The following is a 26,572-nucleotide window of genomic DNA, read 5'->3' on the forward strand; positions in this document are numbered from 1 at the left end:
TCTCTCCCCCCCCGTGCCTCTCTCCCCCCGTGCCTCTCTCCCCCCCGTGTCTCTCTCCCCCCGTGCCTCTCTCCCCCCCCGTGCCTCTCTCCCCCCCCCGTGCCTCTCTCCCCCCCGTGCTCTCTCCCCCCCGTGCTCTCTCCCCCCCCGTGCCTCTCTCCCCCCCGTCTCTCTCCCCCCGTGCCTCTCTCCGCCCCCCCGTGTCTCTCTCCGCCCCCCGTGTCTCTCCGCCCCCCCGTGTCTCTCTCCCCCCCCTGTGTCTCTCTCCCCCACCGTGTCTCTCCCCCCCCCCGTGTCTCTCCCCCCCCCCCGTGTCTCTCCCCCCCTCCCTGTGTGTCTCCCCCCTCCCCGTGTTCTCTCCCCCTCCCCGTGTCTCTCCCCCCTCCCTGTGTCTCTCCCCCTCCCTGTGTCTCTCCCACCTCCCTGTACCTCTCTCTCCCGTCCCTGTGTCCTCTCCCCTCCCTGTGTCTCTCCCCCCCCACCCTCCCCGTGTCTCTCCCCCCTCCCTGTGTCTCTCCCCCGTCCCTGTGTCTCTCCCACCTCCCTGTACCTCTCTCTCCCGTCCCTGTGTCTCTCTCCCCTCCCTGTGTCTCTCCCCCCCCCGTGTCTCTCTCCTCTCCCTGTGACTCTCTCCCCCCTCCCTGTGACTCTCCCCCTCCCGTGTCTCTCCCCCCCCCCCCATGTCTCTCTCCCGTCCCTGTGTCTCTCCCCCCTCCCTGTACCTCTCTCCCCCTCCCTGTGCCTCTCCACTGCCACTCCCTGTGCCTTTCCACCCCCCCTCCCTGTGTATCTCCACCCCCCCTCCCTGTGCCTCTCCCCCCCCTCGTGCCTCTCCCCCCCCTCCCTGTGCCTCTCCCCCCCCCCCCGTGCCTCTCCCCCCACCCACTGTGTGACAGAGTATTGATCAGCTTATTGACAACACGGTGCCGGCTCGGATCCGCCTGAGGCGGCCGCTGAGGATGGAGGACGCTGTGTGTGAGTAAAATGTCCCATTGTTGTTGTTGTTTCTGATAGTTTGTCAACATGAAACACTTGATTCTAATGAAATGCGGGGACACACGTGACAACAGAACCCCCCACCACCCACCCCCGAACCACCCACACCCCACGATCCCCCCCCACAGCCCGCACCATCCCCCCCATAGCCCGCACCAGCCCCCACCCTCCATGCAGCCCCCACCCCCCACGCAGCCCCCCCCACGCAGCCTCCCCCACGCAGCCCCCCACGCACCCCCCCACGCAGCCCCCCCCACGCAGCCCCCCCCCACGCAGCCCCCCCCATGCAGCCCCCCCCATGCAGCCACCCCCCCGCAGCACCCCCCACGCAGCCCCCCCACGCAGCACCCCCCCCCACCCCCTCTCCCTTCCCCCACCTCTGTGTGTCCATATTAGGTCGAGGTGCAGCCTGTCTGTAAGCCTGTGCGCAGCACACCATTGGAGGAAGGAGCAAACACACTAGACAAGACCCGCCGGCGTAGACAGGCAGACAAGACGACAACAACAACTTGCATTAAATATAGCGCCCTTCACGCAGGGTAGCGTCCCGGAGTGCTTAGACAAGTCGACCAGACAGACGAGCAAAGAGGTTGAAGAAGTTTATCTTCAACATATGCCCATTTCTCTCTCTCTCTTCGCTCACCTAGCTTCCCATCCCCCCTCATCCCCTTCCCCCTTGCTTTGTGCATCTGGCTTGTATTGGGGTTTGTTACTCAAATTGCTGGCGCTGATTTTCAGATATGGGAGGGGTACTTGTCATGTCCTTGAAAGCACTCTGGGCCACTATCCTTCGTAAGGGGCTCTTTTTAAATGCAAGTTGTTTTTGTGTGGGTGTATTAAAAAAAAACCTTCCCTTTGGCCGTGGGGACTATGCTACTCGCAGCTGTCATTGCCCAAGCTATAGTGTGCGCCTCCAGGCTCCTCACAGTTGCGACTGCGCAGGAAAGTTAGCTCTACACTATTGTGTCACAGTCATGGATTGTTATCATCTGGGCTTGATGATGAGACAGCTCTGGCCACTGGGTCTGGTTTGTGCAGGAGAGTCGCAGCTGTGGTTTCAGTCAGTCATGCGGGATCTGTTCCCAGAGTAAAGTCTGCTTTAGAAAGTTGTGGAGCTTTAATAATCTAAAACTAAAAACACAGCTGATCCTTCGCCCACAATATATGCAGTCAATTCACTTTACAGTATAATCTGTGAAGCGCTTTGAGATGTCGAAAAAGATGTGATAAGGCGCTATATCAAATGCAAGGATTATTATCCTAGACAAACTAAGCTCTAATCAGCCTTTCTATCTCACAAGAAATGTGAGAGCACTTTGATTGTTGCCAATCGCCTGCACAAGTGTACAGTACTGAAGTATTGTTGCTATATCTGCTCAGTGAGACACTTCAAGTATCTTCACCCATGTGTTTATATGGGGTGCGCATCGTGGGGGGAGGGATGGGGATGGGGAGGATGGGTGGTATAAGGAAGCTTGTCTTTTAGCTTTTTTTAAAAATGCTATAATTCCATAGCAAATCATTGCGATGTCTAGCAAGCAGTGGCCGCTGATTTTCCAGCGACGACCACCCTATTGTTTGGGATTTGGTTTGAGTTAACAGGAGCTGAGTGGGAAGGATCGCTGCCCTCGGGCTGGCTGGTCCATCATCAGCAGTACATTGGAGTACTGCAAACCCATCTGCCTCAGAATCTAAACTATGAGGACTACCACAGACGTTATTGTTTCATTCCATTGGTAAACACATCACCTTGAATGCATCTTAGCCTAGAGAAGACTGCAGGATAGTCACTAGATCTTTCTTGGTTGGGAGAGGGGGGTGGGGAGAGGAGAGGTGCTATGTCTGCTGTATGCTGCTGTTATTGGTATTCAGCACGCAAATCTATAATGATCTCTATGATTCACTAGAGTGTTTGATCTCAATGTTGGTGGTGAGCCAAGCCAACCTAACTATATGGCCCTCATCTGTGCTGAGATGGCTGGGTTGACTGCAGTTAATCCTTAGCTGTGTGATAGCTGCACAAGTGACTTTTCAATCAATCTTTGATTAAGCCTTTCGATTTAAAATATTTTAACAGAATAACAACTCTGTTTACAAAGTACTAGAAGTGTTTGTAAAGGCACAAGATGGGTGTCACATTGTGTGGGCATCACGGTGGACATGCGATGATCCCAGAAAGGGAATTGTGAAGATGTTCCCTCAATTCTTGCTGTAATAATGCAACTCGTAAACTTTCAAAATCTAAAATCCAATCATTTCTACCCTTTTCCCTTTATTTCTGTAGGACAGAAAAACCTCACAGAAATACCGTAAATACTAAAATGGGTCATTTTTCTATTCACTAATTGATCAGATTTTGTGAGTTGAAGATGGAAATCTGAATCCTCATTTAACATTTATTATCTTGTCCTCGAGGGCAGTGTTTCTCAACCTTTTTGATACCAGGGACCCATTCAGTTTCTTCTTATAAACATGGTGGGCAGCGAGTAAATGAGCCTGGAAAGACAAACAATCTAAAGGGATCACTGGAATGGACTGGCCGTGAGATAATCACAGATGGGCCCTGGTTCTCTTAACAGTCGAGAAACACTGCACTGCTGTAACTTTTCCTGAGTGAAGAATGTTGTAATAATTTACACTGTATTTGTATTTAGGTCAGTGGGATAAAGCTTAGACATCAAGTTCATGTCAGGATGGGGCAATAATCGTGTTGATTCATCTATTTGATCACAATCGATAGTAACATTTACAAGTAGCAAGTTTGGATTTTTCCGTAAACATGTGATTTTGGGGAGGAAAGAAAGGTTGTAGATACTATTGCAAGATTGAATTGGTAGTCATGATCTTACATCATATGTGGTGTCCGTCTGGCTGAGTCGGTATGGTAGCACTTTTTGCCTGAGTCACAAAGGTTCAAAGCCCCACATCTTTGAACTCAGATCGTTCAGGCTATCACTCCAATGCAATGGTGATGGTGTGCTGCAATGGGAAAGGTACCAGCCTTCTGATGAGACGTTAAACCAAAGTGTGGAGTCCTGTAGCTCAGTGGTTAGAGCACTCGCTTTGCAAGTGAGAGACCTGAGTTCAATTCCAGGCACAGGGCGAAACCTTGGGCAAGTTTCCTTACTCCACACGCCTAATAATAATCCCCCCAAAAAACCAAAAACAATAATAAATTGGTCATCTTCAATCCATGACTGTTTGTGGGACATTGCTGTGCGCAATTGGCTGCCGTGTTTGCCCACAAATATACAGTCAATTCACTTTACAGTATATTCTGTGAAACGCTTTGGGACGTCTAGAAGACGTGAAAAGCGCTATATCAAATGCAAGGATTATTATTATTAAAGTCCTCTCTGCCTATTTAGGTGGACATTAAAGATCCCAAGGCACCTCTCAAAGCGAAGAGTTTCTCTGACATTGAAGGCATTATATCAATATTCTTATTTTATGACACCCACCCCCATCAGAAAGGTAGGGATTGGCTTGCTGGGATTTTCACTAAGAGCAAAGCAAAGGGCAGTTAACACTTTGCTCTTCAAATGTCCCAAACCATTATTGATCGTGCATGAGTTTAGTGCCCAGTTGTTGCTCAAATAGATGCATGACATGGCACAGCCAGAAATATTGAACCAATTGTTGGAAATCTGAAGCTTTGATCAGCATACAAATCCTCTTCATGAATGAACTATAGTAACATTACAAAGGTAGAATAGATCGACACATTGTGCTTCACATTGCTATGCTTCATGTTCCCTTTGTTATTAAATTACATTGAATATTTAGTAGACAAATTTCTTCAAACGTTTTTTTTAAGGGGAAAGAACTCCCTTTGTCTATTGTGGTCAGTGCTAGTAAATTACTGTTTCACTGCAGCTGGTTCACTGCACTGAATGTCTTCTGTTCAATACCATTGGATTATGTAAAAATGAGGAGTGCCAAATGGAACTGACAAGGAAATTGTGGACAAGGGAGCACCAATGCTGCTTTGCTAATGTGAGGGTAGAACCCTGTGTAGTAATGCAGAGTCTGTGAAACTGGTTGAAGATTGGTAGCTAAATTTAGTTATGCTCCATGCACTTGCTTTATCATGGTTGTTGTTAATTATCAGGTAGTGTATCAGTTAGAGCGCATTAGTTAGAGCACTCACTTTGCCTCGATTCCTCGGTGAGGCGAAATCTTAAGCAAGTTTCCCTACTTCACATGCTTCTGTTTACCTAGCAGTAACTAGGAACCTGGATGTTAAGTTGATTCACGGATCGTTTTCCGTTGGTGGTCATCAATCCACAACTGTTTGTAGGACACTGCTGTGTGTAGTTGGCTGCCCATTTTGCCCACAAAGGCCATTTGGGCTCACTTCTCTGAGTGCCTAAGAGTGACTCTTGCTCGCAAGTAGAAGTGCCTCAGTAATCATCATGCCAAATCACCAGTAATTGGAAGTGGATTGTTTTGGAGCACACTTCACACAGTTGGCATAACACACTTGAATGTTATTGGCAGGAATGAATATTTCATTAGCAATTCCTATTATGCAAATCATTCTGGACCTCAAGGGCATACACCCAGTTGCTACTGCGTTGAAATACTACATGTTTTCATTACTTGGACTTGGATCACATTTATACACCTTGTAGTGATATTGTATAGAACCTTGGCGTCTTGGTTGACACTCAACTATCCTTTCTACCCCACATCCGTGCCATGACCCGCTCTGCCTTCCCCCACCTCCGCAACATCGTCTGGCTCCACCACTGTCTCATACCACAGACTGCTGAAACCTCATACACACATTCATAACATCCAGGCTTGACTATGAAAACTCCTTGCTTGTTGGCCTCCCCAACTCCTTCCTCCATAGGCTGCAGATCATCCAGAACCCTACAGCCTGTGTCCTCTCCAGCACCAGGTTCTGTGACCTTATCTCCCCCATCCTAGCTTGACTCCATTGGCTTCCCATCACACCGAGGTTACAGTTCAAGATCCTGGTCCTCACCTTTAAAGCCCTTCATGGCCTTGCCTCTGTGACCTCCTAACCCCAACCATCCTGCCCTCTCCCTCCGCTCAACTGGGGTGTGCGGGCAAGGGGAGACCGAAAGGTTGAAGAAATGAGTCTTAATGCAGATCTTGAAAGCAGGAGGGAGGGCAAGGTGGAGTTACTGCGGGATGGCATTCCAGAGAGTAGGGCAAAATAGCTGAAATCCCCCAACAATGGTTGGGTGGAACAGGCGGGAGACTTAAAGAGTTGGTATTTGCCAAGCAGATGGGGTAGCTCGGATATTGGGGTCAGTGGAGGTTGTAGAGGGAAGGTGGCGGAAACGTCCATTAAAAAGTGAGGACAAGAATTTTAAATTTGAATAGGAGACATGTGAGGATGGGAGTAATGAGATGACGGAACCTGTTACCAGTGAACAGTGTTGAGGACCAGAAGCAGGTGTCAGTGGTGCAAACTTTAACTGCATTTTGGTTGACTACCTGGATACCTAATCATTCATTTATACCTGATTTTTATCATTTGTACCAACTCAGGACTTTTCCCTATTAAACTTCCAACAAATCAGCTGTGACATTAGCAAGGTTATGTTTGTACCAGTGTAATTAGAAGTATAACTGCAGATTTGAAACTTTTATGCTCGTCCATCTGATTTAATTTCATAATTATGGTGCCCATTATTTGAAATACAGTATATATCCTCTACTGAAACAAATACCCCTTTATGTTGTACAATTTACATCTGCCTGAATCACAAGGCAGACAGAATCTAAAATGAATAAGATCAGCAAAAAAAGGACGGTAAACTATAAATAAATAATTTAGTGTGCAAAAGCAGCAGTTAACTAATGTCAGCAGTTTGCAACACGCAATGAGTGAAACGAAAATTAAAAAAAGAAGAAACTAAAAGTAAAAGGAATGCATTAGAATATACAGCACAGAAACAGGCCATTTGTCCCAACTGGTCCATGATGGTGTTTATGCTCCACATGAGCCTCCTTCTGCCCTTCCTCAACTAAGCCTTCAAGCAAAAATAAAGCAAAAAGAAAGCAAAAGATGGACAGAGTCAGAGCATCAGGTCAGAGCAGCAGTCAGTAATTTCACACATAAAGCATTTCAAGTCTATTTCAAGTATAGTCATGCTGTAGCTTCTTATTTTTCAATCTGGTTATTTGGGTGGTAACACAGAGTTCAAAGTGTGTTCTCTCTGCAGTTTCAACATCCCAGGGTGGCTCCAGATAACAATAATGATCCTTGCATTTGATATAGCACCTTATTACATCGTTCAGACATCGCAAAGTGTTTCACAGGATATACTGAAAAGTGGTGTGATTGTATTTGAGGGCAAATGGAGCAGCCAGAGTGAGTGACCAATTTTATTGGGGGTTATTGACCAGGCACTGAGATAAACTCCCTTCTGTTTTCAAATAGTGCCATGGGATCTTTCACATCTGCCTGAAGAGGCAGACAAGACTTCAGCTTAACATTTTATCCGAAGGATGCCAGCTCCAACAATGCTGTGTTGCCCCTGTACTGCATTTGAGTACTAGACTCGACAGTGTTAAAGTCCCAAGGTGGGGTTTGAACCTACAACCTTCTGACAGATAGGCAACTGAGTCAGGCTGACATCAGCATAGACCAGGATCATAGATGGAAAATATACAGTCAATTCACTTTACAGTCTATTCTGTGAAGCACGTTGGGACGTCTAGAAGACGTGAAAAGCGCTATATCAAATGCAAGGATTATTATTATTTTGGTGTGCATGGCTTCACATAAACTACACTTAACTGATGCCTTCATTCGCTACACCATCGAGAAGCTCTGAATATTGAAATTCGTTGGCTAGGAAATTCAAATAATAGATGACTAGCAGTCAGTCACGAGGCAGCAGTTCAGCCTGAGGCTGATTAACAAATTACAGTGCAAAGCTTGAAGAATTTGTGAGCATCAGCAGAATCCAAGGCGCAAAATACTGGGGGAGGGGGAAGGTGAGTTGTTATGGTCTGAAACTGAGCACCATATGTTTTTTTCAGACCATAACAGCTCACCTTCCCCCCTCCCCCTCTTCTGGGACCATTACCACATCTGGGTCTGGGTCCCAGACACACCTTTTCACTCTCTGGTCTGCCTATTTTGTTGCAATTCCTCACCCCTTTGTTTTGCATTATTAACATCCCTTTAACCCATCATTCCCTGTTCTCTACCCCATTTGCTCCTTTGTCTTCCTTGTCCTGCTTCCCCCCTGTCTGTTAGTCCTTAAAAACCTCTCCATCCCAACATGCCCCAGTTCTGATGAAGGGTCATGGACCCGAAACGTTGACTCACTTTCCATTCTCCATAGATGCTGCCTGATCTGCTGAGTGTTCCCAGTGATTTCTGTTTTTGTAGCAGAATCCAAGGATTAGTTGATCGTTAAAGTTGCAGTATATCCTGATTTAATGAAGGCTTGTTATTTCAACATGATAATTGGGAAAAAATGATAATAAATGTGCAGCAAACAGAGTAAAATGATTCTGGTTATCACACACTGCACAACTTTAATTTTAACTGTAAATGAATTGTTTGGAAATACACAGACCCAAAACTCTTACATCATTTTTCATGCCTCAGTGTATGAGCTTAAAGTGATTATATGGGGCTTGAGTTAACAGTAACTGTAAAAGAGACTTAAACCATTCTTTGATTCTGTAATAAGGATTATCATAGGCGTACAAAATGGGTCATGTAAACTGCCTCTTGCCACACTATCCAAAAGTAAGTGGCTGCAGTCATTTTGGAGGATGGTCGGGATTGAATGTGCTGAGAGAGAGGTTAATGACCAGCGACAACCCAACTATAACAGCTTTCTGGGAGCTTCTCGTGTTTCTGGCCTGCACGTGGGACTTTTGCTAATAATAATAGTAATCCCTGCATTTTATATAGTCACTTATCACGTCATTGAGACGTCTCAAAGCTCTTCACAGAATATACTCTCGTGGATTGACTGTGTATTTTGTGGGCAAAACCTCCTAGAGTGATCCTTTCAGAGTGGAATGTATACACCTTATTTTCCTTCACTGTAGACTTTATACACAGCATTAGGAGAAGCCCAGCTCAGCATTAAATGGGAAATTTATGGTTTTGTTGAGCATATAAGCGCTTTGAGACATCTAGAAGACGTGAAAAGCGTTATATCAAATGCAAGGATTATTATTATTATATATAGACCTGCTTAATCTGGCTCCAAAGGGGGAGAGTCCCGGGAACAGTCTCTAAGTGAGAATCTCTCACTTCAAGTGAAGAAATTGCTTAATAAAGATGGTATTTTCTTCCATTCTAGAGGGAATGTTGAACAGAAAGCATTGCCTCTGGACCTTAGCCGAGGAATGAGAATGTCCTTCAGAGCAGATTGAAAAGCCTGTTGACAACATTTTGTTTATTATTTTTTGCATAATCATTACAGCACAGGCGTAACCAGGCTTTCTTGATTTCTCATCTATTCAGCTACTCTTTCTAACAACCTGAACTTCAAGTTTTGGTCCTTAAAGGATATAATTTTTTCAATATATTTTAGAGAACAGACGCATTATTCCCATCACTCGTGTGGTAGAACTCACATAAAGTGTTCTTAAACTATGGTTTGAGGAGAGAATCCTGCTAAAATATAATTTCCAGGAATCTACAATCTACCTGCTGAAGTTTGGAGGGGGCGGGGAGGGAGGGGGGAGGGAGATTACATTGTATGTATTAGAGCAAGAGTCAAATGATATGTTAATAGCTTCTTTTTGCTTTTTTTTATAAGATCACTGAACTTTGCGCTTTGTTTAGTCAGACCCTCTTGTCAAATTGCATTGTGTAACAGACTGGTGTGGAAACAGAAACAAGGTCATTGGCATCTGTTTATTCAGCATGAGGAAGTTGCCAGATTCAGTTCACTGAGATTACCTAAATATACTGAGTGGTATTAGACTTTTGTTCGACCGAATACTCCAGAGAAGGCTCACATCAAAAAAAAGGGCTTGTTCCTGCAGCATTCCTTATTTTTTGGCATGTAATAAATCATCACCTTTTTAGTGACACAAGTCTAATTGTTCCACTAATCCAACTGCAGAAGGTGTTCGTTCCCTGGACGATTATTTTGGTCTGTGTTGCTCTGAAATGACATATCATAGCAAGCCTACATGCACTTCTGTTTGTGAGAATGGTAATAATTTTAGAAACAAAGTCACTTGGGTGGTAAATTGATCAAAAGGTGATACTGGCACCACTTGGTAATGAAGCTTAGTACATCTTTCAGAGTACTGCAAAGCTCTGATCAGCATGTGAACTGGGAATGGGTGTGTCTTTCACATTATGTAGGACAGGAGTTGGATTATCAACTAATCCTCATTGTATCTGACAACTGCTTAACTTCTCTTCTAAGGAAGCTCCTTAGCTACCTTTATTTTTAAATGTCTCTGGTGGTTCATACTGTTCCTTATATCCTCCAGGGTGCTCTATATCGATCCGAGGGAAGTATTGATAACAGTGAGGCTGAAGTCTTTTCCTGTTTGAGTTTATTGTAAGGAGTTAAATTGGTTATAAATGGGTGCACTGTGGACCCCATAAAAAGTACATGTGCTGAAGCCAGCTTTTGCACCCAAACGGCCGACATCTGGGTTGTCCAGCTGCCACCAATGTCACTTCCTGCTTTGAGCATGTGCAGAGACCAAGAAGTGACATCAGCAGCGATCTGATGTCCTGGATGTGGACCAATGTTCTTTTAACACGGGGACAGGCTGGTGCACATGAACGAGCAGCGTGTCCGCTTAAGCAGTGAACCTGGCTATTGTGTTTCGTTATAGCATGGGGCTGGGACTTTATAATAATAATCCTTGCATTTGATATAGCATCTTTTCACGTCTTCTAGACGTCTCAAAACGCTTCACAGAATATACTGTAAAGTGAATTGACTGTGTATTTTTGTGGGCAAACGCGGCAGCGCACAGCAGTGTCCCACAAACAGTCGTGGATTGAGTGACCAAATTTTTTTTTTGTGTGAGGGATTATTACCTCCGGAAAAGCAATCCGAAAATTGACTTACAACTGGGTTCCTACTTAGCGCTAGGTGAACAGAGGCGTGTGGAGTAAGGAAACTTGCCCAACGCTTCACCCTGCTGGGAATTGAACCCAGGATCTCTCGATTGTGAGGCGAGGGCTCTAACCACAAAGCTACTAAGCATTAAGGGTGGGGTGGGATAGATCTCATTGATTTAGAGCATGACTCCTCTGCAGTTGGCTCTTGTGGAGGAGCTGACACCAGCAAAGACTCCAGTGGATGAATGGCCTCCTTTTGTGTTATAATTTCAATGATTGAGTTAGATTGTTTTTGTTGTGAATTTTTTTCCTCCCAAACTTTTTTTTAAACAAAGCAGTGGGTCTATTATGTGCTATGTGTAAATACAGCTTTGTTGTTTGTCATATTAAAATGCATATCGTGATTCTCAGCCAAAGGACGGCACCTCCAACTATATTGGAATCTGAGCCTGAACCATAACTTCACTTCCAGCTCTTATTGGAAAATAGGTTGTGGCAATACTTGGTCATGCATTCTGGTTATATATAAACTGTTTATCCTGGCCAGTAGAATTCCACTGTAAAGTTAATCCAAAGTTCATGATATATTCAGCTTGACTCAATTTGCTTATCATGCATTTAGGTTTTGGCATGAGCATATCTCAACATTAGGTTATTGCACTGTAGTGTCAACTGCATGTAACATATCACATTTTACATTCAAAAATGGGACTGAAACCCGGGTTCAGACGATCTGCAATTGTGCATCAAATGCAATTTTTTGCAGAGCTGATAGAAATGGCATTTTATACGCAAAACATTGCAATGTGAGCTAGAGGCTCTTAAAACTGTTTCAGCTTTAGGATTACTTTTCAGATGCCTATGCATCTTACCCAACATGTCTCAGTTGGTTGTACTCTTGTTTCTGAGTCAAGAGGGTTGTCAACACAAACCTTTTATCAGGGCTTTGAGATAATAGCCTCTGTTTACCTAGCAGTAAGTAGTAACCAGGTTGTTAGGCAATTGGCGAATTGCTTTTCTGAGGGTAATAATCCCTTCAAAAATAAATAAATACAATCACAACAAAATTACATTTGTATAGTGCCTTTCACGTCGGGAAGACATCCCAAGTTGCTGGACAGACAGAGTTACGGACCCGAGCTGAGTGTCAGGGTGGGGTGGGGGGAATCAGGGAGATCAAAAGCACAGTCGAAGAGGTGGGTCTGAAGGTGGCGAGAGAGAGAGCGAGATGGCGGGATTGCGGGATGGAGTTCCAGAGGGGTGGGTGCAGAGTGGCGGAAGGCCCTCCCACTGATAGTGGGGCGAGCAAGGCAGGGCACGTAAAACAGGCCAAAGCCTGCTGAGCGGAGGGAGGGAACAGGGTGGTAGGGGTTAGGAGATTGGAGAGGTAGGGAGGAGCAAGCCCATGGAGGGAATAATAATAATTTGGTCACTCAATCCACGACTGTTTGTGGGACACTGCTGTGCGCAATTCGCTGCCGTGTTTCGCCCACAAAATATACAATCAATTCACTTTACAATATATACTGTAAAGGGCTTTGAGATGTCTCGAAGACGTGATAAAGTGCTTTATCAAATGCGAGAACTGTTATTATAAACAACCATGAGGTAAATCCCAATTAATTTGGAGACCAGTAAGTCCACTGAGAGAAACTCCCATGTCTTACAGAATTATTAGTAATTATTTGTTTTAACAATAATTATTAATGATTTGATTAATATAATCAAATGGGATTGTTAATGTTCACCTGGATGATAGAAGGGCCTCGGTTTATAATCCCATTCAAAAGACAGCGCCTCTTCCAATGCAATACTGCACTGGATTGCTAGCTAGACGAAGAGCCGCGGACTCAAAATAGGACTTGAATCAAGGCAGCACTGCCATTTACATGTCCACAATGACACCAAATTGAACGAAAAAATATATAATGCAGGAAATTTTATTTTGTTTCATCGAATTTCCTTTTTTTTACTCCTCCTTCTCAACATTTGTGAGTCATGTGATTGATTTGAATGTTGAAGCTGGTATAGCCATTGCTGCTTGTATTTGACTACAGTGTGCCAGCTGACCTCTGAAAAGGTTAAGTATTTGACTTTTTTCCAGTGTCTTACTTTGGAACCTCCCCATCACCCTGCAACTGTTTATATCAGGTGGGAGGATCTGACTAGTCCCTGGACTGTGTCATCGCTACTACAACATATAGTGTTACTATTTTCCTCTTATAACCTTTTGTAGCCTATGAATCCACCTACACTACATGGACAGGGCTTTAGAGACTTTACTCAATCCTCCCAACAATAACTTGTATTTATATAGCGCCCCTCATGCGGAGTAGAGTCCCGGAGCACTTCACAGTGGCAGACTCTGACAACGAGCCAGAGGAGAGTGAGGGATGAGGTGACTCTAAGCACGATCAAAAAGGAAGGTGCCTGTGTTTGTCACCTCCCGCCTGGATTACTCAAACGCACTCCTCGCCGGTCTCCCCAGCTCCACTATTCAAAATATCCAGCTCACTCAGAACTCTGCCACCGCATACTGACCCGGACCAAACTCCGTACCCCCATCTCACCAGGTCTGGCCAGGCTCCACTGGTTCCCCATCATCAAATAGATCAACTTCAAGATCGTCACACTCGTGTTCAAATCCCTTCACTCTCTGGCACCTCCTAACCTCTCCGACCTTCTCACTCCCCAATCCACCACCTGGTGCCTCCGCTCGACTGACACCGGCCTCCTGCTCATCCCTCGCATCCTCCGCCCCACCATCGGAGGTTGCGCTTTCAGCCACTACGCCCCGAAACTCTGGAACACTCTCCCTCAATCCCTCCGTCTTGCCCCCTTTTTCAAGTTCCACCAGAAAACCTTCCTCTTCAACCGTGCTTACAGTCACCTTCCCCCCCCTTTGAGACGCTATCCGACATGGAGGGCGCTCTATAAGTGCAAGTTGTTGTTGTTGTATACAGAATGGCCTGCTCCCATTCCTGTTACATGTTTCCTACCCTAGCTTCCCTTGGTGGGCAAGCATTCAGGCATTCTATTCCCTACTTCTTGGAACTCCATCTCAGAGATCCTCTGCCTCGCCCCTCACCTATTAAGACAGCCGTAAGACAATTTTACGACCACTGTTGGTCACCTTCACCCTCCTCCCCAGTTCAGACTTCCAGTGAGCCATGTGAAGTGCTTTGGGATGTCCTTCTGACATGAAAGGCGTTATGCAAATGTAAACCGTGGTTGTTGATTTAAGATGTTGCTGCGAGCACAAGCTTCCAATTCTTATTTTGTTGCTTCTGAAGATTATGAACAATTCAATTCTGACTCAGTGAATCAAACTTTGACTTAGTGGCTCAAAAAATGGCTCACATGGAAGGGATAAAATGCTATAAATTTGATGTGGTGAGGCACCATAACATTTCAAGTTTTTTCATTTACTACCCCTATGGCGAGCACTCAACAATAGATTTATTTTTCTGGGAAAGGGATTGGGTGAGAATTGACAACAATCAATTTTCATGCAATGAGATCCCATAAACAGCATTTAATGTGTACTTTTCCATCTCAGAGAAATTAACACAACCAACGAATGTATTATCACCCTCCTTTGCATTTGCCGGAGTAATGATAATTGCTGTTTACCAGGTTAATAAGAGGAAATCAGTATATGATTTCTTTCAAAATAGCACCATGTGATCTTTAGCATGCCACTAAACACACCTCTGTTAACATTTCATCTGAAAGATGGTAATTTCTACTTTGCAGTGTTCACCTAGCATTGCGCTGGAGTGTCCGCCTGGACTCTGAGCTCAAAGCCTCAACCTGGGATTTGAATTTATAGTCTTCTGGATCAAAGATGAGATTGCTACCAACTGAGGAAGGCTTCATATTATAAAGTCACAAATTGCAAACTTGTAACCAATGTGATTTTGACAATTTTTCAATTAGGTTTATGACAAGAACAACAACAACAACTTGCATTTATAAGTGAATGATCTGGGGAATTGTTGGCCAGGACACTGGGAAAAACTCCCTTTTTTGAACACTCCCAATGGGATCTTTAACATCCACCTGAACAGGCCGTGGGCTCAGCCGAAAGACAGCTCACCCAGCACTGCACAGGAGTGTCAAACTGGACTGTGAGTCCCACTGTGGACCTTGAACTCAGAACCTTCTGACTCAGAAGCAAGCATGCTACCAACTGAGCCAGGCTGACACTCATATTAACAAATTTAGTTATTTGGGATTGTTGCATTACTCATTCACAAAGTATATTTTCACAATTTGTTTGAAACTTTATTCCCATTACGTTTGAGATAAGGACATCTATTCCTTTGTTTTAACCTCAGGTGAAAATGAAATCCTCAGTGTTCTACACAAGATTTCAAGCAAGAATAAAATCTGGAGATCCTACATTGGAATGGGCTATTACAACTGCTCGGTGCCACAATCAATTCTCCGCAACCTGCTAGAAAATTCAGGATGGTAATGCTTTCTTAGTTTAAATGCACTTCCCTAAATGCTTTAATAATGAAGGAGAGGCAGCTCGAAGCTGCAGAGGATTGGTGCGGAGGTTGTTATGCAATAGTGTGCTCGGGTGCACATTTGTACAAGTGGTATTCTTGCAAACTGCCAAAGAATGAACTCTGGGGCATAAGAATAATAATCCTTGCATTTGATATCGTGCCTTACCATGTCGTTGAGATGTCAGCCCGAGCTCCCAGTTGGCTCAGTGAAGCGCTTTAAGATGTCCACTTGACAAGAAAGGCACTATATAAATGTGCAGTTGTTGCTGTTGTTGTGGTAGATTCGGATGGACATTTTTCAAAGGCAGCAGATTGACATATCAAGACATTATGTATTGAGGAATCAAGGTACTATGGTGATTCCAGGCCCTGAATCAAGGCCAAGAACTTGCTGTAGCCATTGGTTTCAAACAGGAGCTGAGAGTATATATTTTCCTGTGGTCTGTTGGGCCTTTCAGAGTTTCAGGTGAGAGCTTGTCAGTTCAGTTGGAAGAAACAAATCTCTGGGGCCACACAACAATAACAAATTACATCTGTATAGTGCCTTTCACGTCGGGAGGACGTTCCGGGGTGTTTGGCACTCACCGCCCCCTCCACCTAAGACATAGAATGGGGGGTCGGCTGCATTCAATGAAGAAAAAAATATTGGTCATTCAATCCACGACTGTTTGTGGGACCTGATGTGAGCAATTGGCTGCCGAGTTTCGGCCTCAAAACACACAGTCATTACACTTTACAGTATATTCCGTGAAGCGCTTTGAGACGTCTCGAAGATGTGATAAGGCGCTATATAAATTAAATCTTGTTGTTGTTGTATATCAAATGCAAGGATTATTATTATTATTAATACTATGGGGCCAGAGGCAAAGTGATACTGAGAATTAAAGTATGTAATTTGAATTCAGACTTTTCACAAAAGAACATGGTTATACAACACCACCAAAGAGGTAAAAAGGACATGTTTATAGTACAAAAACATCCAAAGTTACATTTAATAGTGGTCTTCTTGCAGGATAGCATCTTGGAATGCTGTTGGAATGCCGAGCAAAGGGGAGGGGGAAGGTTGGAGGTAATTATTGGCACAGTATAAGAAATAGGTCTTAAGGTGGGATTTAAGATGGGGAGCCAGTAGAGCCTGGTTTGGGGTGATAGGTTTGTAGAGTTTGGTTCATACAGCCTGGGAGTGGTGATAATTGTAGAATGGAGGGTATTATATAAGTGCGAGTTATTGTTGTTGTATGTGGTATTTACACCTCAGATCTACAGGGCATTCATCTTGCTTAAAAGCAAACGAGTGTTATGAGGGGAACCTTATAATGGGGTTCTACTGTATTAACCTTTCAGTCTTCAAAAACAAAAATGTTCTGGTGTGGCTTTGCTGTTGCAGTACTCGCAGGGTTAAATGAACCCTCCAGGATCGGACCAGGCCTTGCAATGGCCCCATCATTAAAACATTCCTTTAATTAATATTTTGAAACTGTTCAAGCGAGTGAGAGAAACGTGAAGTACACCACACAGTGTACAATGTACAAAAAGAGACGCTGTTTTTGTTCCCACCTCCTGTTGCCCAAACTTAACAGGGACCAGAATTTTCAGCCTTGTTTCCCTCTGTTTACTCAGCTCTGCTTTTAAAATGCCCCGAGTTCTTCTTTAAAATGTCAAATATAATTGCCACAAAATTGTTAATAGATGAGAGGAACGGGTTACACAAGAACATAGTACATCATATGTTCTATGTAATGATCTAAGAACTGAATAGTGGATAACAAATTATCTAGGGCTATTAAAGAGATTCTTATTGCAACAACCCAGTAAGGTTACCTAGTAACCGTCTTAAATTACACCAGTGTGATGTGAAAGTAGAAGGCAAACTTTAGAAAAGAAGGTATAAAGAAATTTTGTTGTTGGAATAAATTTACATAAATTGGTTGCTGGGACAAAAAATGGAATTTGGTGATGTATTTTTCACCTCATTGACACTGCCCTTTTTATTGCTAGTATATTCATGTCATTGACATAGACAACCTGCTCGCATTGGCACTGTTTATGCTTTTGAGCGAAGGTGGAAAAAGGAAAAAACATTTAGGGACGCTCTCGATTATAATAATAATAATCCTTGCATTATTGACTGAAGTTGTTATCAACAAGATTAACTTAACTAGTGGAAGGGAACTCCAGGGCGTTAGATTATAAGTTAATAAGTTATTGTAACCCTGTATAACTCATTGGTACAGCCACATTTTAAATATTGTGGCCAATTTTAGGTGTTTCCCCTTCAATAGGGCATTGGTGTATTGCAGCTAGGAATGAAAAATAAATCCAGGACTGAATTTGGATGAAACCCTTGCTCAATTAAACTTGATTTTCATTGGGAAAAGAATGAGGTGAGGGGAAGGTGTGATCCATGTATTTAAAATAGTGCACCCAAACTGTAGAAAGTAAATGTAATATAATATATAGTAATAATCCTTACATTTGATATAGAGCCTTATCATGTTGAGACATTTCAAAGCACTTCACAGAATATAATAATAATCCTTGCATTTGATATAGCGCTTTTCACGTCTTCCAGACTTCTCAAAGCACTTCATAGAATATGCTGTAGAGTTAATTGACTGTATATTTGTGGGCAAAACGTGTCAGCCAATTGCACACAACGGTGTCCCACAAACAGTCGTGGACTGAGTGACCAAATTATTATTATTATTTTTTTTAGGGATTATTGTCCCCGGAAAAGCGATCCGCCCATCGACTAATAATCGGGTTCCTACTTACTGCTAGGTAAAACTATAATGTGAATTTGTGGGCAAAACAAGGCAGCCAATTGTGCACAGCACTGTCCCACAAAGAGTTGTGGATTGAATGACCAAATTATTATTATTATTATTTGTTTTTGGTGGGACTATAACCCAGGAAAGTGATCTGCCAATCGACTAACAACAGGGTTCCTACTTACTGCTAGGTAAACAGAGGTTTGAGGAGTAATGAAGCTTACCTAAGGTTTCGCTCTGCCTGGGAATTGAGCTTGTCAGGCGAGTGCTCTAACCGATGCACTACAGGACTCCACTATAGAAAAGTAACAGTCATCCTTGCATTTGATATAGTATCTTTCACATCAGGGTTGTCTCAAAGTGCTTTGCAGGATTTACTGTAATGTAGTCGCTGTTTATTCTGGAGTGGAAAATGATTGCTTAAACTAAAAGAGCAAGAATGTTTCCAAACTAGAAAGCCTCAAGCGAGATTAGAGATTTATTGTAGTTTTTATGGTACATGAATTGACACTTTCTGAAAGATGTCTATCTGGCAAACAGGATTGAAAGTTAGAATAGATAGTGCAAGAATAGATGTATTGGTGAAACATTACTCTGCAGAATACTCTGACTCCAGTCTTGCTAGCACCATGAAATTATCATCTGTAAAAATGCATCGTGAAGCCAGAGTGAGTAATTTAGGTTGTAAAATTAGATTGGTATTTTGGGATTTTAATCTGATCACCATTTGGATCCAGGCAAAATATGAGAGATTTACCTTGCATCTCATTTGTACTTCACTTTTAAATCAATCAGACACAATCTTCATGTGGTACTTTCGCCCACAAATATAGTCAATTCACTTTACAGCATATTCTATGAAGCGCTTTGAGACGTGAGAAGCGCTATATCAAATGCAAGGATTATTATTATTACTCAATTAATTGATTGGTAGATCGCTTTTCAGGGGAAATAATCCCTTAAAAAAAATTACTCAATCCACAACTGTTTGTGGGACACTGCTGTGCGCAATTGGCTGCCTCGTTTCACCCACAAAATATAGTCAATTGATTTTGCAGTGTTCTGTGCTAACCCTTTGAGATGTCTTGAAGATGCGATAAGGTGCTATATTAACAACAACTTGCATTTATATAGCACCCTTCACGCGGGGTAATGTCCCAGAGCACTAGTCAAGGACGCCACCCCAGATACAATGCAATAATAATCTTGCATATCAAATGCAAGGATTATTATTATTATTATTTCGACACTAAAAGTGCAATATTGTATAAATGCAAGACATCAAATTTTGAACCTTATTCCAGATTTTTAAAGTTCTTAGTTAAACTCCCGACTTTCTTTTAAAATAAAGTAATTGTCTATCATTTGATGTTGGTTTGCTCTCAACTTTATGAGTTGAAGCTCCCCTCAGCCCCTGGAGAGAGCAATGTGCAGTGTAGAATCCCATTCAGAATTGCTCTACAACTAGATGTGATTACTTTTAGCAGTATAAAAGAAGCATTAGAAATTTTACTTGTGTTCATTAATTTATCTTCAGAGGTAAAGTAAGTTTGGGGAGAGAGAGTCCATTACACTAGATTCTGCATGTAGTTATTTGGAAGGCATGAACTCAAGAGGCCTTGGCTCATTCCACGCCTTTATGTTTTGCACAGCTAGTACCATGCTACCAAATTATTCTTCCAACTCACTGGCACAACCTCCGCACAGTTGGACTTTGTGAAAGGAAAGTGACAGGACTCCACTACACTGCACACTTTGAATGTGTAGTTTTGTTTGTTCCCATCAGTGCTTTATAGTGGTGGTGGGTTTGCTGTTCACTGAAGCAATAAAACTTTTTTTAGAAACGGTGAAGAAAATCACTTCAATGTGTCAATCGTACTGCATTTCATTCAGCACGGTTTTAAAATCTACAAATGGAAAACAGACCGGAGGTGGGGAAGGGGGAAACAATCCCCATCACTGCTTCTCATCGCCATGCTTGGTACATATGTGTGTGATCGAGATTATCTGGGCCACAGAACACTTTACACAAGTAACCAGCAAATGCTTTGATAGACACTGTGCTTCTCTAGGGCAGCATTGGACTTAGCAAACTTTTCTAGACCACCTAGAGAATGCTCTGGTGTCTTTACAGTAAGACCTGCATAAGTCCGATCTGTATAAATCGTATAATCACTTACAACTGCCCAAGTCCCATTCAAGAGTTTATAATCTATATATTCTACGCAAGTTTGAGATAACTCATATTTTGCACAAATCATATTAAATGTATTGTCCCAACTGATACGACTTACTTGAGGTTCATGAGGTTTACTGTACTCTCATCTACAAGCTCAGACAAGAAGTGGAAGAACTGCCCCATTGCATGTAGATGAGACTGCAAGTTATTGAGACTTGTAACTACACTCATAGGAATGTAATGCTGTACTCCTATATGCTTTCCCTCCCAGCCCCTGTACGTTTCCATTGGCAAACTTTTCTAGACCACATAGAGAATGCTCTGCTGTCTTTACAGTAAAACCTGCATAAGTCAGATCTGTATAAATCGTATAATCGCTTACACGTGCCCAAGTCCCATTCAAGAGTTTATAATCTATATATTCTACGCAAGTTTGAGATAACTCATATTTTGCACAAATCATATTAAATGTATTGTCCCAACTGATATGACTTACTTGAGTTTCATGAGGTTTACTGTATTCTCATCTACAAGCTCAGACAAGAAGTGGAAGAACTGCCCCATTGCATGTAGATGAGACTGCAAGTTTTTGAGACTTGCATTTACACTCATAGGAATGTAATGTGTCTCTCCTATATGCTTTCTCTCCCTGTACGGTTCCATTCCCTTCTCCATTGTTTAGATTCATTGTATAGCGCCTTTGCACACCCTCCTTACATGAAAGGCGCAGTACAAATGTAATGTATTGTATTATTGGTTGCTGCATGTATATTTTATAAATAACTTATTAGTAATGAGGTGATGTCTTTTTCAAAATGAAAACACCTTAGAGGAGGAATTGGATGGGAGGCGTGGAGTAATGAAACCTTTGTGCTTCTGTTTGCCAGGGTTACCCAGTACACTCCGTATCAGCCTGAGGTGTCTCAGGGCAGACTGGAGAGCTTGCTAAACTACCAGACCATGGTGTGTGACCTCACCGGAATGGATGTGGCCAACGCTTCCTTGTTGGATGAGGGAACGGCTGCAGCAGAGGCGATGCAATTGTGCCACAGGTGAGATAACCAGAGGGTCTGATCTCGAATTCTCCTCTCCCAGCGGGCAGCTCTGTGTCAACTTATTCATTTCCCTTGAGGTCACATTAGTTTCTGTAAACTTGGTCTGAAGAACACAAAGTGGCATTCTTAACACCACTCGTTTGCAGTAGGTTTCTTGTATATTCCTTAGGTCTTCTGGGCTGTTGTTCACATTGTCCTGGCTTGTAGGCAAATTCCAGTCATTGGAGACCAAAGTATGGTGATTTCTAGCAGGATTCCTTAACAAACAAACTGGAAGTACAGAGTATCCACAAAGTCCTGTTACCCCCTGTTACAAAACAGTGATATGAGACTATGAAGGAGCTAAAACAAGCTCTCAGAGGTGCATTTCGCCTTATCACTCCATTCATGTTACCAAAATGTACCGAACATGGTGACGAAAATCTGTCGTGAAAATGATGGCGCTCACACACACCGATCCTCTGGACGGCTACATACAGTTAAACACTTGTACGGAATACAATTAAGTGCTTCTAAATACATTTACCGTAATTTTTCCACACGTTTCAGTTGTTGGCCAGTGAACTGTAGAAAAAACCTGGGGGTAACAGGACTTTGTGGATACATTGTATCTCTGCACAGTTGGACTCTGTGAAAGGAAAGTGACAGGACTCCACTACACTGCACACTTTGAATGTATAGTTTTGTTTGTTCCCATCAGTGCTTTATAGTGGTGGTGGGTTTGCTGTTCACTGAAGCAATAAAACTTTTTTTAAGAAACGGTGAAGAAAATCACTTCAGTGTGTCAATCGTACTGCATTTCATTCAGCACGGTTTTAAAATCTACAAATGGAAAACAGACCGGAGGTGGGGAAAGGGAAAACAATCCCCATCACTGCTTTTCATCGCCATGCTTGGTACATATGTGTGTGATCGAGATTATCTGGGCCACAGAACACTCTACACAAATAACCAGCAAATGCTTTGATAGACACTGTGCTTCTCTAGGGCAGCATTGGCCTTGGCAAACTTTTCCAGTTACTGCCTAGCGGGAAGCTTGCTTTGCTGTGATCTACTTTCAGGGCAGAGTTCCTGTGAATCAGCGTGATGTGTGTGCTTTACTTCCACTTACTAGACAGTGGGTGTGGGGGTGGGGGGGGGTGTGTGGGGTGGTGTGGGGTGGGTGAGTGGGGGGTGGGTAGCCGGTCTCCACTCGGTTTCCTCGTTAGGGAGTAGGGGGTTGGACATCACTGCACATTGAACTCCATTGAGCTAAGAGTCGTTTGCTTCCTATCATTCTCCAGGCTCAACAAACGCAGAAAGTTCTTCGTGGATGCTCATTGCCATCCTCAAACAATTGCAGTTGTGCAGACACGAGCAAAGTACGTCAATATTTCACATTGTATCTTCCCTCCCTGTTTGAAGTCCCCCCCCACACACACCTCTTCCCCCATGGAATATTTTCTAGGTTACAATTAACTCCTGATAATCCTGTTGACTTGCTGATAATCATTCTGTCAATGATGGCAATTAATTATGCCTACCTCGTCACTGAGCCCTTTTCTGTTGGAGTGATACGTTATCAGAAGTTCACAGTGACACAAACTAATAAGTCAGCAGTTTGAAATCTGCTAAATTGTTCAGATCAACCCTTAACCCTTAGCGTGCTAGAAAAAATATTTTAACTTCATGTACACTGTCCATTACAATTCTTCTTTCTAAAAAAAATCTTTAAAAATAATTTCTCTTCTGGCTCACGTTGTGTATTCTGGAGGTGACGGATCCTCTTTTTTAAAAAAAACAAGTGTCTTACATTTTACATTGGGTTTAAAAAAAAGTACTCATTATAAAGCAGTATAAATGACATCTCGAGGATCCATGAGAACTCAGCTCCAAACAGACGTCTGGTTAATGCCAGTATCTTGCACATCTCGTGCAAGAGGTTCCCAGATGGACTTGGGACTTTACATCCCAAGGCGCTTTCCTGGTGAGGAACCATTAAAATAGCTGTTTTCCCGAGCAAGTAGCGAATAGTTGGCCAGGGTGCATGAGAATTCTAATTTCTATATTTGCTGGATTCTGTGAGCCTGGGTTTGATTTGTTCTTTGCTGTATCTCTCCTCTCAGTTACATAGGAGTCACGACAGAGTTGAAATTGCCCCACGAGATGGATTTCAGCAGGAAGGATATCAGTGGTGTGCTGTTCCAGTACCCAGATACTGAGGGAAGAATTGCCGATTTTTATGAACTTGTTGACCTCGCACATCAAAACGGGGTGAGTGAGAGAATTGAGCTTGTGACTGACCGGCATGCTGATTAGCTGTGGCTTAGAGCTCCCATTGTGCTGACCAAAATGATTTGATAATAAGCTGTTCTGTAGCCAGCCTAACCTTGTGTTAGCTGTATCAGTGAGTCTGTGTAGTTAACCTAAAACCATGTGTTTGCTTTTACATGGTAGAGCAGTATATTTGAATCCTATAATTATAATAATAATCTTTGCATTTGATACAGCGCCTTATCACATCATCGAGACGTCTCAAAGTGCTTCACAAAATATACTGTAATGTGGGACACCTTAGGTCATTCTTCCGACGTGAAAGGCGCTATACAAATATAATTTGTTGTTGTTGATTGACTGTGTATTTTGTGGGCGAAACACAGCAGCCAGTTTTGTAATGCTCCTTTTAGGCTTATTTATTTTTATTTATTGATTTATTTTCATGTCCTTGTTCAAGAAAGGGGTGGAGGTGGGGTGGTAGAAATCTGTGCATTGTTAATCTTTTCATAATCTCTTCTAATTAAACGAGAAAATAATAATCCTTGCATTTGATATAGCTCCTTATCATGTCTTCGAGATGTCTCAAAGCGCTTTACAGAATTTACTGTAAAGCGAAATGGCTGTATATTTTGTGGGTGAAATGAGGCAGTCAATTGCACACAGCAGCCAATCCACAAACAGTCATGGATTGAGTGACCAAATTATTTTTATTTATTTTGAAGAAATTTTTACCCCCGGAAAAGCAATCTGCAAATTGACTAACAACTGGGTTCCTACTTAGTGCGAGGTAAACAGAGGCATGTGGAATAAGGAAACTTGCCCAACGTTTCACCCTGCCAATTTGAGGGTTGCCAGGTCCTCTCACTTGCTCTAACCACTACGCTACAGGATTCCAAATAATCATCTCATTGCTAATCAGTTACGGCATGTAGGATGATGTAATGTTAGTTTGAATTTGCACATGGAGGCAGAGAGATAGGGAAAGAAAGGCTGAGAGTAACAAATGTACAACGTATGATTCTAAAGAAACATAAAATAATATGAACTGGGAGGGGAGTTCCTGGAAAAGATTGTTATTTTAACACATTTATCTCAAAGTGAAATAACACTGCATTTTGACTTATCTTTCATCTCATTCTTCCAGAATACCCACACTACCATCCCCATCACAGTATGAAGTTGTTTTTTTNCAAATGAGTCCAGTGTCTGGCCTCTACCAACTATCTTGGTAACCTTTACCAATCGTTAATTACCCTCTGAGTAAGGAAAAACTTCCTGTTGTCTGAACTGAAAATGCCCTTTGCAACTCAAAACGTATGCCCTATCCCAGCTCACCCATGAATGATGACTAGATGTGAGAGGTACCAGAAACAATCTGTACTCTTAGAGCCATACCCCAGCGGGAGGAAGAATGGAGTTGGAATGACTTCCAGAAGCCAGAAGGGGAGGGAAATTTAGTGGAGAAATGTGAAAACTTGAGAAACAGTATAAGCGAGTTCTATAAAGTGAGTGGCTAAAAAGACAACTTGGATTGTTGTTATGCTTTTAAAATGTTTGTGGATATTCAGGGGAAATGTGATGGGGTGACTACAAATGGGAATCAGGATGGAAGCAAACCCGAAATAGTCAAGGTGACCAAAAAAACATGATGTTCCATAAGAATGAAATTACAGTATATCCGCTTAATATAAAGTCTGAGATTGGAACTAAATAGAAGGCATGTGTCGTAAGGTTACAGATTCCCATTGTGATTTGAGTTAACCTTTAAATCCTTTCATGGTCTCACCCCACCTTACCTCTGCGTCAGTGGTCCAATAAGCTAGAGTGTTACATTTGTCCAATAGGCCACAGTGATAGATTGGTCCAACAGACTGATATGGAAATTCTTGATGCTAGCACTGGGTACCAAAGTAAAAAAAAGCATTCCATTGCCCAGTGCTGATGTCCCTTACATTGACCAGCACAAAGAATAAAAATTATAAAGGTTTGGAGCTTAAAATGGAAAAAAAATGCAGTTTTTATTTTAATAATTCAGAACTTTGGGAGTTGCAGATATTCAAAAACCTTATTTTGTCCCTTAATTTCCAGGCCTTGGCGTGTTGTGCAACTGACCTCCTAGCGTTGTGTGCACTGAGACCTCCTGGAGAATTTGGTGTTGATATTGCCCTTGGTAGCTCACAGAGGTTTGGTGTACCACTGTCTTATGGAGGCCCGCATGCAGCTTTTTTTGCTGTCAGGGAAAACCTTGTGAGAATGATGCCAGGAAGGATGGTGGGGGTTACCAGGTATGAGAAAACCAGCAATGCTTTTGACTATCAATCTGTGGCCTGTCTAAACTTGGTAGGGTTATATGCATAATGTTATCACTTCCCTGTATTGTAACTCCTAAGTCTATTGCACCGACACCTATGTTTTGGTTCACTATCCAGCTGTAGCACAATTTGATAGATCTGTGAGTAAGAAGTTAATCTACTCTCAAATATATGTTTCAAGTGAAAATGAATTTACTTCCTCAAATGGAGCTTTGTGGAAATAGAGCTCTTGTCGACCAATGTTAACTGTTAGCTTCACAGATGACTTTTCTAAAGGAACCAAGGCTATGGACTTAGCTGTAGTTTGTTCCAGGCAAATTGGTGTCCTTTCTGCTATTCCTCTTCCTAATAATAATAATAATCCTTGCATTTGATATAGCGCTTTTCACGTCGGGAGGACGTCCCAAAGCGCTTCACAGAACACACTGTAAAGTGAAT

The 26,572-nt window shown here is 42.9% G+C and overlaps 1 protein-coding gene and 1 non-coding gene across 2 annotated transcripts in view; both read left to right on the top strand.

Moving 5' to 3' along the window:
• Window positions 1-896: 896 nt before the first annotated feature.
• gldc (glycine dehydrogenase (decarboxylating)) overlaps window positions 897-26,572 on the top strand; it is a gene marked incomplete at its 5' end in the record, with an annotated part of 74,277 nt that continues 48,601 nt past the window's right edge. The window contains 6 exon segments of the mRNA XM_042332578.1: window positions 897-975; window positions 15,385-15,520; window positions 21,399-21,563; window positions 22,850-22,927; window positions 23,672-23,819; window positions 25,911-26,107. Of these exon segments, the coding sequence (XP_042188512.1) occupies window positions 897-975; window positions 15,385-15,520; window positions 21,399-21,563; window positions 22,850-22,927; window positions 23,672-23,819; window positions 25,911-26,107 (803 nt within the window).
• Window positions 15,925-16,062, top strand: LOC121850790. The gene has a single exon (XR_006085763.1). It is a non-coding gene; the product is annotated as a small nucleolar RNA SNORA2/SNORA34 family (small nucleolar RNA).

This window comes from Callorhinchus milii, unplaced genomic scaffold (genome assembly GCF_018977255.1).
Source record: "Callorhinchus milii isolate IMCB2004 unplaced genomic scaffold, IMCB_Cmil_1.0 Scaffold1, whole genome shotgun sequence".
In the NCBI taxonomy this organism is placed as follows: Eukaryota; Metazoa; Chordata; class Chondrichthyes; order Chimaeriformes; family Callorhinchidae; genus Callorhinchus; species Callorhinchus milii.